Source organism: Mixophyes fleayi, chromosome 5 (genome assembly GCF_038048845.1).
Source record: "Mixophyes fleayi isolate aMixFle1 chromosome 5, aMixFle1.hap1, whole genome shotgun sequence".
NCBI lineage: Eukaryota > Metazoa > Chordata > Amphibia > Anura > Limnodynastidae > Mixophyes > Mixophyes fleayi.
This window is the reverse complement of record NC_134406.1, coordinates 21,029,558-21,042,913: the sequence shown is the minus strand read 5'-3', so window position 1 is coordinate 21,042,913 and position 13,356 is coordinate 21,029,558. Positions and strand designations below refer to the sequence as shown.

Here is a 13,356-nt window from a genome sequence, read left to right as displayed (position 1 = left end):
AAACAAGAACTGATTGAGGTTGAGGTTATATAACCTGCTTAACGTGAAGCAAGAAATGTCACTTAATTATTTTTTGCTTCATTACATATTAACTGTAGATAAGATATGAACAAAGATCAACTAGCAAAGGGTTATTTTACAGCAAGCAACAATTACAAACCGGTTCCTGCTAAGCAGGTTCAGAAATATTCTCCACCCTTCCAATTTTAATTGGACCAAGTCTGAAGCACACATTATCCTGCAAGTTTGTCAACCTGCAATCTCCTAGGAGTTTGCTGCAAAAGACCTGTATTGTCTAAAAAGGATACCAGCAAAACAAGTTACTACTTTTGCATGGAGGTCTGGAAAGGCAGCATAGCTGAGAAGAGTCCCTACCACTCCCTCATCTGTCGTTGCCAAGTAATCTACAGCATTTACCGGACACTGTTTAAATATCTGGAATGATTGCAAAAAAATACAAAAAGGGAAGGGAAGTCACCTTGGGTGATTAAGAAGAATTTCACTTCTTTGGATTGTGGATAAAGTAGGGATAGCACTATGCTCTATGACTCTCAATGTGTTAAGTCCATTTGTGTGGGTGTGTAAGCACTGTACATGTATGATTTGACAGCTGTTTTGTTAGTTGCCTTTGATCGTGTTTTGTGCCACATATTTTTGTAGTTTAAAGCGCCTGTAGTCACACTTCTTAAATCTCTATCCACAAAGGGGCACAATTTTGAGACCTCCACTGGAAATTAGGCTTGGTTACCATAAAATGACAGACCCCCTTTTTTTTGTTTACAACTGAGTAACAGTTCTCCTTTTTGTTTGGAATTCAGTGACAGACCCTTGTGTTTGTGAGTGACATAACACATTGTGTTGGAAATTGAGTGAGACCCTTTTTACTTGTAATTGAGTGACAGGCCCCTTTTTTCTCTTGGAATCGAGTGACAACCAACATTTTGTTTGTAATTGAGGGACAGAATTGTTTTTGTTTGGAATTGACACAAGTTTTTGTATGGAATTAAGTATCATAACCGTTTTTGTTTGCAAGTGATGGACAGAACCGTTACCGTTTGGAATTAAGTGTCAGAACCGTTTTTGTTTGCAAGTGAGTGACAGAACTGTTTTTTCTTGAAATTGACAGAACCGTTTTTGCTTGGAATTAACAGAGCCGTTTTTGTTTGCCAGTGAGTGTCAGAACCGTTACTGTTTGCAAGTGAGTGACAGACCCGTTTCTGGTTTGAATTTACAGAACCGTTACTGTTTGGAATTAAGCGTCTGAACCGTTTTTGTTTACAAGTGAGCGACAGAACCGTTTTTTAGTTACGGTAACGGTGTAAATCCCGTTTCTGTCTAACCGAGTTAGTAACGTTATAGTTTCAGTGTGGTTGTTGTGACAGCCAATGGATCTCAGTTCCGACCGACCAGCTGTGGGTCACCAGAAGGTCCGGGGTCCGGCAGACGAGCACGATGCCGAGTCCGGCTTATTCCACGACCGGGAAGTAACTAGGAAGAAGAGGGGAAACGCTGCTGAGGAGGAAGAACCGCTGCTGCTGCTTACATGTGAGGACCCCTCCTCCTCCTCCTTACCCGCATCCCCACCGCCGCATCCCTCCTCCTCCTCGCCGCCTCCTCCCTCCTCCCCGCCGCAGTGCTGCCCCTCAGCGCCCGGCCGCTCCATCGCACGCTGCTGTCATGGAGGAGCCAAGATGGCGGCCCTGGCCTACAACCTAGGCAAGCGGGAAATCAACCAGCACTTCAGTGTGAGGAATGCGAAGCTGCTGGCGCTGGGAGCCGTCCTGCTGATTACTGTCTGCCATGTCCTGTCCTGGGGATACTCCCGCGGTGAGTCCAGTCTCCGTTCACCTTACCGACACTCATGTACCCACTGCAATGTCGTGACAGGTCTCACCTCCTGACTGCTTATTTCTAGTGATGTCGTGACAGGTCTCACCTCCTGACTGCCTATATCTAGTGATGTCTGACAGGTCTCACCTCCTGACTGCTTATTTCTAGTGATGTCGTGACAGGTCTCACCTCCTGACTGCCTATATCTAGTGATGTCTGACAGGTCTCACCTCCTGACTGCTTATTTCTAGTGATGTCTGACAGGTCTCACCTCCTGACTGCTTATTTCTAGTGATGTCGTGACAGGTCTCACCTCCTGACTGCCTATATCTAGTGATGTCTGACAGGTCTCACCTCCTGACTGCTTATTTCTAGTGATGTCGTGACAGGTCTCACCTCCTGACTGCCTATATCTAGTGGTGTCGTGACAGGTCTCCCCTCCTGACTAGCCTATATCTAGTGATGCCGTGACAGGTCTCACCTCCTGACTAGCCTATTTCTAGTGATGTCGTGACCTGTCAAAAGCCCGACACACTCCCAGCGCCCTCTGTCATGACTTGGAGTGATGGAGGACCTCAGTGCATGGTGTAACATCACCAAATCTGTGCAATACACTCCTGGGCTTAAATAATAATTAACAGAATACCAGTGACAGGTTTAATTAATAACTAGCAAATACTGTATATTCAAATAGTGTATTGCATGATAACAAATATTATGGTCTGAGAGCAAACTATTAATGATTAGTCAATACAGCATTGTGTACATTGCAGCCCCATATATACAATTATTGATAGTATAATGGAGAATAGACGGCCATATAGCTAATTTCTAAGGTGACCTGATCACACCAAGCAATACAATTTTACTATCTTGTAGCAATGTCCTTTTGGCAAATGGCATCATTAACTATAAAATATATTGCATGCTGACAAAACATTTTAACCTTATTTCAGTGTGGTTTATTTATTTGTCACCTGGGCATGCATGGGTTAATTTTTGCTCCCCCCTTCTCCCTACTTGATTTACATAAGGTTGTACATTGTGAGTCCTTGGAGGGATGGTGCTGTCCCATCTGGCTGTGGGATTGTTATTAAACAATGGTCTGTCTGAGGCTGCTGCTGTTTGTGGTTTATGAAAATGACAGGATTTTGTAAAAGCCCTTTCCTGCTGGTTAAGGGGACATGATATGTGTGTCACTTATATAGATAAAGGTGGTGTTTTGCGGCTTTTTAATAGCAGATTTTACATTGTTGTTCATTAAAGGTCAGTAGGTAGGTATTACATTGACAATGATTTAATTGCACTGATGCTGCTTACTCTGATGCACAAATAGCAGCACAGAATTCTGGACTAGTCGGTTGTTACCAAAGTGTACTTGAGGCATTAAGACAGGTATGAAATAATAATGCATCTACCAGTTTTCTTGGCAACTGTTATTAAAGTGGTAGACTACATATAATTTTGTGTGTCAGTTTGCTATAAAGACAGGTGACAATGAAATCATCATTTTCAGCTAAAATTATTAAATGTCTGCAAAGGAAGGGTTTATCTTGCATTGGAGGATTATCTCTGAATAATCAACGTAGAACATTTATAATAATCCCATCAACTTTCATGCATACTGGAAATTAGGCCACTTTCAAAGGACACGGTCAGATTTTTTTGTGCAGAATAATTTTTGAGCTATACCTTCCTTCATAAGCTGAGCCAGTACTATGTTAGATATTATGTACTACCAATGATATATACAGTATACCTGCAAGGCTTGCAAATCCTAGGAGTTTAAATGTGCCTGTGGCTTATTACGTTAGGTCTTTCTCTTAGGGTACCTACACATCGATACATTTTCATGACTTTTCTGTAACATTGAAATAGGTAGTTATTGAACGCATTATCCCATATTTCATAGAATGCAAAAAAACAAACAACCAAACTGCATCGGCATCCACTTAACCTTAATGTAGGTACAATAATCTGTTTGTAGAAATAGGGCATATACCCACTTGAAATTTCACTGCTTTTACCTTTCAATTCAAAGTGGTTATGTATACCTAAGAATTTACTTCCACTCTTTCTGACATCCATAATCAATCCCATACTGCTCTGCTTAGTAAATAAGAACTTTAGGTGTACATAAGCTTTTAAAAAATAAATAAATAAACTAATTAAAATACCTACAAAACTTTAAAAATAGTTTACTTTATAATCGTTATATCCGTACTCCTTGTGACTTGTACTTAATGCATGGCAACTATTTAACAATCATTCTAAATATCTATTAAAGTATTCAATAGCTGCTTTGTTTCAGTGTGTCAAGAAAACACATAAAAACTCATTGGTGTGCATGTATCCTAACCTCTGCTTTGCAAGTCTAAAATGGTATTCTCTGTGTAATATATTATTCAGAAGTGAGGATCGTATAGGAGTAGGGAAATCTATTTGTAGAATTGCAGCTTGAAGTTTATGGGCCTGATTCTTTAGGGCACGCACTCTGGGCCTGAGTCATTAAGGAGAGCAAAGCATAAAAAAAGGAGTAACTTTGTATCTGGGCAAAACTATGTTGCATTGCGGGGGGGGGGGATTTAAAATATGTGGACAGATTTATAGTTGGGGTAGTGCATGTCCTAGATCAACTTTATATTTCAGTATAAAAAGATAGCTATCAATTATTTGTGTGCTACATGAAAAAACAACCAGTATTTAACGTATGTGCAAACTAATAAACTAATTTGTATCCCTTGCATTATAAGATGGTTTATCCCGGAGAACATTTACTCCTTTTCTTGCCTTACTTTCCTTAATGACTCGGGCCCTCTGAGCGCAACTCGCGCTTCGTATTCTACACACGTATCCATGAGTTCCGGACTCCCGAATTCATCAAGGAACGGATCTTAAGATACGTGCGCTGTTGTATTCGGGTGTAGTTCTGTTGTGCTCTAGTACATAAGACACTGCAGGATACGTCCAATCCCTATATTGATTATAAATTCTCAAAAGAATGCACAGGAAATTAAAAAAAATGATAGTATTAATGTCTACTGATAATAATAAATGCATTAATGATAAAACAGTGACGACAAAAGTGTTTTGTTTTTTTATTGCTTTGTTTTGTACATTCCCCCCCATGAAATACATTTATTAGAACGTTGTTAATGTCTACTGAACATACAAATAAATGTTACAGTTGCTCGTGATTTCAAAATCATGGTACAGGATGTATACAAGACTGTCATTATTACTGATCAGGACTAGCCCCAGAGCTGGTGCAAAAGGCACGGCAGAAAGCAAGCTTCTTTCACGGCCGTACAGCTTAATATGGGCGCAGCTGCGTGAGCTCGAGTTTGGCACCCCCTTTTTGTACAATGATTGCGGCCCCTTCCCCGCCCACTTCACTCCCCGAAGTCGGAAGCCGTAGTAAGTGCTTCTTACGCTCACTATCGCACGAACATAACTTACGTACACGTCCGTATCTCTCTGTTTCTAGGCCGTATCTGTCTGTCCTGGGCATGCGCACAGTGATTCTGCGTACTGTACGCTCAAAATCAGCAGATACGTGCCCTAATGAATCAGGCCCTATGTGTTTAAATGTTTTGAGCCTTTAATAAAATCCTTGTAGGTGTAAGACATGGCGCTATCGGTATACTGCTCTACTGTTATGTATTTTTCTTCACGCAAAAGAATCAGTAGATGAGAGGTCTTCTGCTTTCAGTCTTTCCATTGTCAGCAGGGCTCTGATCAAAGAATGTTTGAGATCTTTTTATTTTACATTTCCAATTGAAACCTCCACTGTTTTTCTCTAATAGACAAAGCTAATTATGCTGGTGTAGTTAAGCGATAAAGCGTGGGCCTATCTCTACACACTGGGTCATTATTTGTTTAAAATTATTATGTTTAAGCAGATAAAAGAAGTCAAACTGGCAGACTCACAGTTTATTCAGGATGAGGGACAGACTCGCAGAAAATGTGGTACTTTGTTTTCTGAGTAAATAGCTGTTTTTATATTAAAGGGAAGAAAAAATAGTACACTATATAACTTCCTCTGCAATATGTAAAACATTTCTTTTTACAAGTTCCACTTATCCAGAAATGTATTTCTTGATTTTCTCTAGTACTTCAGAGCTGACAGATGCAGTGTTGGGACCTCTAGAATTATTTTATTTTATTCTCGTTTATTTATATAGCTCTAATCATATTACGTAGCACTGTACAGAGAATATGTAGTAATGTATGTCAGTCTCTGCCCCATTGGAGCTTAAAATATAAATTCCTTACACCACACACAGACTAGGGTGATTTTTGTCAGTTAACAGTATGATTTTGGTATCCAGAGGAAACCCATGCAAACACTGGGAGAACATATAAACTTCACACACATAGGGGCATATTCAATTAGCTTTCCCGTTCGCGGTATCGCACGTTACCGTGAAAAGTGAGCAGTATTGACGATAAACCGGTACCGTAATGACGCAGATTTACCTTTGCAAACCTATGGGGTGCGCACGAAAATACATGTTATTGTGGTACTGTGGATTGCCTTCGCGGCCCGTTCCGGCGTGTTACCGCGGACCAGAAACCTAATTGAATACCCCCCGTAGAGTCATGCGGGTAAATCAATTTGTGCATTCTGAAAGTCGCTGATATTCGGTGACTTTGCAGGGCAGAATAAAAATGGCAATGTATTTACAGGCTAGGTTTGCCTGTGACATTGCCGTTTTATATCTGCCCTGTAAAGTCGGCGAATATCTGCGACTTTCAGAATGCGCAGATTGATACATTTACCCCCTGGTCGGAGTCAAACTTATGACCCCAGCACTGTGAGACAGCAGTGCTAACCACTGTGCACTGTGCATTCTTGTCATTGAACATGGTAGGCAAGTGTTTAGATTGCCCTTTTAAAGCTTCTTAGATAGACAATAGCTTTTGACTCCTTTTGACCTAGTTAATGGGACCATCTGTCAGTTTATTCTCACGCTGATGCTTCCTTTCCATCATTGAACCCAGCTATCTTACTGATTGCTATAATCTAATTCTATGTTCGCCTGACATCCTATATCTTGCATCATAGGCCTTATTTAAAAGAAAATAACCAGCTCAATACTATTCATGTTACACTATAGGACCGTTTGTCCAGCATGTTATCTGTTCTCTCATTTAGGGGCATATTCAATTAGCTTTTCAATCCGTGATTATGCGCGGCTGCACGAGTCCCGATACCGCAACATCGCGGATTTGGTGCGCACCCCATAGGGTTGTAAAGGGAAATCTGCGATCTTGCGGTATCGTATTGTCACTACACGCGCAGCCACGGATCAAAGGGCAAATTGAATATGCCCCTTAGAGTTAGACATTGTGTAGGACAGTGGTGTTTCTTTTACTCTCATCATTGGGGCAGTTTGGAATCCAGCACATGTGTGATTGGCTTGCAGTATCCAAGGTAACAGAAGTGCCCCTGCAGTAGGGCCTTTGGTGGCAATGTTGCAGACAGTGTAACTGGCATTCTATGCTATAATTTGAGCTTTTGACTTCACCAGATCCATTTTGGGAGGGAAGTGAAAATACAGTTGATATAAAAAGCCTACACACTCTTATTGAAATTGCAGGTGTTTGTGATTGAATTTTGTTGGTTGTAAGGTCACATTAAATGTGCAAAAAGGTCTGACATGATTTATATTGATTTCATGCTTTATATCAGAGACACCTGCAATTTCGATAAGGGTATCTAGACTTTTTATATCGCAGACAATCAGTATATTTTTTTAAAGCATTATGAAAACATTTTCCTCCTCACGTGAGTTTTCTAGATATTACAGGATGTGTGTACACAAATCTGTTAGAGACCTGTAGCTGTACATCACTATGATCCTTCTGTCCACTTACAAATGTGATCAGCCATTCAGTCCATGTAGCTTGGTCAAGCTTTCTCTGCTGAATGTTGCTACAACCAATTTCTCAATGAATACCATGTGTTAGATATTATACACACACTACATTTAGTATTAAATTAGGACATATTATATTTTTAATAGATTGCTGTATTAACATTGATCATTATATATCTACGATATACCATAATGTATTTGCTGTAGTGTAACTATTCAATGTGAGTAGCAATAAAACACAGGTATCTGCTGCCAACTTATCATGAGCAGTACTATGGTATTTTTGCTATAGTGCTTTAGTACAATGCAGTAATATTATTTGGATAAGCACAGGTCTGCTCTGATATTACACCACTAACAGATAATGGTATTTTTTGAATCCAAAAATTAAAATAGTAATCCCTCCCAACTATCCTTGCTCTCCCTTTTATGTAAATGTTGTCTTTCCTTGTGCTGGGACACCCTTCCTTTGCACTGTTGTGGTGCCAAATTAAATAGATTTTTTGCAAAAGAGGGTCCAATTTAGGAGTAGACCATAGAGTGTAGAGAGTGCTTATATCTGCAGACACAATCGTCCAAGCACAAATTGAACATCGGCATCCCGAGCTGCCATAGTGATGGGGCAACTTATTGCTCTGCCGCAGCTTAATGCTAAACTGACCTTATTTCAAAAGTGACCCCAACAGTGCAGAGGACGAGTGTTCCAGAACCCCCCACGATACAGGAAAGGGAATAGGTATTACTTTTTAAAGTATTGGATCCTTTATTTTAAGCTAAATGACTGTTCTGGTTAGCAGTTCTCAAATCTTCATAGCATATATCCATGTACTGTATGTAGAGCGTGTATTGGCTGGAGCCATACTCAATATGTGCTTCGAGCTCTGCCAGAGCTAGTGAGTCCCTTGAATCGCCCTGTGCACCATACATACCAGCAAGGCCTTGTTTAGCCTGTAATAGTAATAATCCCTTCAGAACAGGACATTACCGGCCAATAATGGCACAGTTGGCAACTCCTCCAGTCAGGGCATATGGTTTTTTTTCTTACACAACATAAATGTATGAAAGTATAACTGTGTACTATCATGAAAATAGCAATGGTTCTTTTAAAGTGTGTGAACTATTTGTTGTAAGAATTTGCATATTATCAATTGGTCTGCTCTGCTTTCCTGTGGTTGCTGCGTATTGAGAAATGATGCAGTGTGTGCGATATACTTAAAAACTGTAACAAACCACAAAAGCACATTCATTGTATTATCACCCCTTACTTTTACAGCTGAAGTTTTTCCAAATGGGTTGAGTCTTTTCCTAGATAAAGCTTTTCAATGCAAGTGCTTCGTAGCATTTACACAAAGAAAAGCATCTGACCCTGGAGGGATAGATGAGCTAAAATTAGGCCTCAGTCTAGGTTTCTAGTGCTAGTGAAAAAGCATATTAATGGGTTATCACTACAAACCATTATTTCTAGTGTCATCATACCCACTACCAATGTTGCTCCTGTTTACTACTGCAGGTAAGCTCCAAACAGTAGTAGCAAATGCATGTTAAAAGCAAAGGTTTCACTCACGTTTTTACTAGTATTAAACAACATCTAATGCCACGCTAGTGGGCGCCTGGTCTAAGAACACTGAAATTAGCCCAAAAGGGATATATTGTGCTCACCACAACCATGAAAACCAAACTAAACTGCAGTAAGGCTATAACCAAATACTTGCCTCGAAAAGCATTTGTAATGGTCAACCTGTTTCTTAGAAGCATTGCAATAATTATATAAAAATGCTGATTGAATTCATTTTAATTGAACGTATAGACGAATGGGAGGGGAATTTGAAAGGAATTGGCCGTCATAACACATGAATTGCAATATACGGAACTGACATTTCCTGCTTTTAATTTAATTTTAGAATTCATTTAAGATAGCTGTGCAGCATCACAAATGTCCAAGTGTTTAATATATTGCCAACGCTAAGTGCAGAGGATCAATTCCTTGTTTGTAATTTGTGAAGAATCTTTTATTGTACTCCAGATTTCTTTTAATGTTTGTGGTGAGCACAGTTTATCCTTTTCAGCTATTTTCATTTTGGATTTCTTTTTTTTTTTTTAATTGAAGCAGAAACATAAATCGCCACATCAGGTTATCAGAAGAATTATGGTATTTACCATCCCTTTGTTTTATTTAGTTTTTTTGTCTTCAGGCCGCTATTAATGATTTTATGATTCTGGACTACCATGGCACCCACAGTCACGTAGCACATGATGTAGTGAGCAGAGAGACTTTGGAACACCTCTCAGAGCTCTGTCTGCACTGTGACCTCCTCCCCCCTCCCCTCCACCTCTGCTATCACATCACATGCTGAGAGCTGTGTCTGTAAAGCAATTTGGGCCATCTTTATTTAATGATGAATTCCACCCCAAACATAAATATAGTATTGGGTGGAGTTCACATGTTAATAAATCTTTTCTCCATCTGCCCCCAACATCCCTGTGCTTCTCTTCTGCAAAATGTGATCCATTAACTTTTATTGTCCAAATGTCAACTGAGTACATTTCTAAGGTGCTGACATTTGAAGGTTTCTAGGTCTGTGTATTTGGTGTGTTATAAATGTTTTATCTTATTTACACAATGAATTATACATGTGTTATGTAAACTAATGCTTGTCCTGCACATGTATGAGTTGTAGCACAAACCCATGCTCTGGGGTCCCAGCAGCATATAAACGCAGTAACAATGTTTCATGTGGGATTCCAGTTGGTAATGTTTGCTCTCTCCACCAGGAGATGACGGGTGCGGATACCTTGTATCGAGTGGCCGCTTCCTGGGGCAAAACGTGTGGCAGCCTTACAGCTGTATGATGCATAAATACAAGTCAAGGTAAGGCAGACACACCTGTGTAAAAGAAAACTATGACACGAGCTATATGAGTTGTATAGAGGGGAATTCAGTTCCCCGCCTTGTGCAGGAGTTTCCTACCAGCATCAACTGATTGAAAACTTGTGTCCCAGCCCTCAAATAGCCTCTCACACTACACCAAGGGGCGCTGAAGCAGTTCTGCTGCCTTGTTGTAGCCCCGCTAAGATATTTTGTCAGCGTTACCTTTGCTTCTGGCAGTTATGAAAGAGGATGTGTAATGAGTTGACAATTAAAGTACCAGTTTCCATCTTGACCCTAACAAATGAACCCACAATCACTTTATGTGTTGATTTGGTTGAGCTGCAATATTTTGCTGCACAGTGTTCAGATATCTGACTTTCCCCCTAGTGAGCACCATATTATTAAATTAATGCCAGGGTGTACCAATTGTATATCATTTAAATTATGTATACATGTGTGTGTATATTTTCCAGGACCATCAAGCTGCAGATAAGAAAAAGTGGAGATGTTGCCTATAGCAACCAATCAAATTCTAGCTGTCATTTTGTGGAATGTACTAAATAAATGATAACTAGATTCTAATTGGTTGTTATAGGCAACTTCTCCACTTTTTCAAACCCCACAGCTTGATAAATTTACCTCGTAATGATATTTGGGATAAAGTTGTGGTCTCTTTGGGATATTTTCCTACACATAGCAGACTTCCATAGAATGACACTAAAGGACAGTCAGACTCCTCTCAGCCTGAAATGGCTGGGAATTATAGCTTACACTCATTTACATAGCAAATGTAAATAAAATGTCAAACTTCTAAATACATATTTTTTGGTTATCCGACACTCATATACTTAGATTTAGTAGTCTTTTAAATGGAAGAAGTGTGATCAAGGAGCACATGTATAGATTATTGTTGAAAACATTTTAAATCATACCTAATTTATAATTAGATTAGGTGGCAGGTCCACTTAATTACTTATTTTATTATTGACTTTATTATAGTGTTTTAGATCTACATAGATTTACAATCTATATTTAGAAACGTCTGAAGGTAAAATTGAGGTATCCAGAACACGTTATTTTTAGCCCCTAAAAGTCTCACCAGGTACTTAAATGTTTTTCTTTGACCATTTTAGGCATTAATAATGGACACCGTTTCTGTTCTGTTCTATGAAACTTTATTTCTGTTTGTTTATTTTATAGTGAAGCCAGAAGCTGCCTTAAAAACCAACGTGTTACGTTTGTAGGAGATTCCAGGATACGCCAATTATTCTACGCATTTGTGAAGATTCTTCAGCCAAATGTCAAAGAAGACGGAAACAAGGTAAATAATGATCAAGTAGAATATTCCACTGCCTGACGTCTGCCAAGCGATTAACTGTCCAGGCTCCAGGATCGTTACTGATCATCATGTGGCCATAAAGCTCAGAGCTTAGTTGGCAAGAAAGGGTAAAAAACTATAAACCTCAGTTATGTCGCAAGTTACACTACCTAAAAAAAATAACCCGCCTCTGGCGGTCTACTACTTCATTTTTGTTATGTCTTTCGTAGTGTGAAACTTATGTTTTGCCTTTAGCATATATACGAACCTGGGGATACGAAACTAGGGCGCAGGTTATACAGGTTAGCAGAGCACATGGTCAGTAGAGGAAAATAATGAATTAGCCACAACCAGATTGGCAATCAGATTGGTGGAGTTTCTTCTCACTGGACTCTCATTGTTATCGTTTTTCATGGTGAAGTTCTCTATTAATTTAAATTTGTCATCAAACAGTTGCATGTCTTCTCTGTATAAAGTCACGTGCCCAATACCTGAGCTTTCACACTTGGATTGCCATTGTAGACGATGCTGTTGGAAATAAAAGATAAACGTAATATTCTAGGGATGCCAGACAGAAGTATCATAAGATCTGGTCCAGGTGGATAAAGTCTAGATGTGCTGTACAATCGCAGTCAGATTACCGTAACCTGTATTCAAATTCAGCGCTTGCCTATGTATATCAGAAACACATATAAGTAGTAGCTTATCCAGCTATTTATTTACCACAGGCAATATCAGGATGCTAGCTGTCATGCTCTCTAATGATCTCGGACAAAATCATTAGGATCAGATATGTCCATTAAGGCTTTGTGAAGGTGGCAGCTATTGGCCTTTGTATGCGGTCATCTTACCACTGCGCTAACAGGCCCTGGTGAAGCTTGAAAAAACCTGACCACACAGCCACTTTTATGGCCAGATTGGATAGGAAAGCCGTGTCCATTTATGTGAGCGTGATTAATACACTTATGTTACGCTTACTTGCGCAAAGAGTAAGCGATCTAGGCACGTGACAACTTATGGTCATTCGACCTCCTTTCCTAGTTATGGATCTGCACCTTATTTGGCTGGAAAAGTTACAGCCAAATTGGGCAGAACCAAATGTTGATGAGCGAGGAGCGCACTTAATGAAAAAATCACTAGGTGGCAGACCTGATTTTGCCTCCTAGGACATCAATTCCTATAGACTCCCATGGTTTTAATGGCCGCAGCTGTTGTTTTAGCCCCTCCCCCCAAAACTGGTTAAAGGCAACCAAATTGGAAGAAAGAACCTGTATATATGGAGAGATAAAGATACAGCTTGCCTAAAAGAGAGATAATATTGTAGCATTGTTCTTTACTAACACTAGTTTTATCTTGGCAGCATGCGAACATTCCTTTCGAAGAGACAATCGATAACCTCAGGGTGGTAAGTTTTTAAATTCTTCATCTTTTGAGATAATTTGTTTTTAAGAATAATT

At 39.7% G+C, this 13,356-nt stretch overlaps 1 protein-coding gene across 2 annotated transcripts in view; it reads left to right on the top strand.

Moving 5' to 3' along the window:
- Positions 1–288: 288 nt before the first annotated feature.
- The window catches only part of CASD1 (CAS1 domain sialic acid O acetyltransferase 1), a 40,391-nt gene continuing 27,323 nt past the window's right edge, over positions 289–13,356 (top strand). The window contains exons 1-5 of one of the 2 annotated variants that reach the window (XM_075211793.1): positions 289–523; positions 1,360–1,827; positions 10,485–10,581; positions 11,782–11,902; positions 13,260–13,304. In XM_075211793.1, coding sequence (XP_075067894.1) covers positions 1,386–1,827; positions 10,485–10,581; positions 11,782–11,902; positions 13,260–13,304 — 705 coding nt within the window. In that variant the 5' untranslated portion in view covers positions 289–523; positions 1,360–1,385. The remainder of the gene's footprint in view (positions 524–1,359; positions 1,828–10,484; positions 10,582–11,781; positions 11,903–13,259; positions 13,305–13,356) is intronic. The other variant, XM_075211794.1, reaches the window with a different exon arrangement.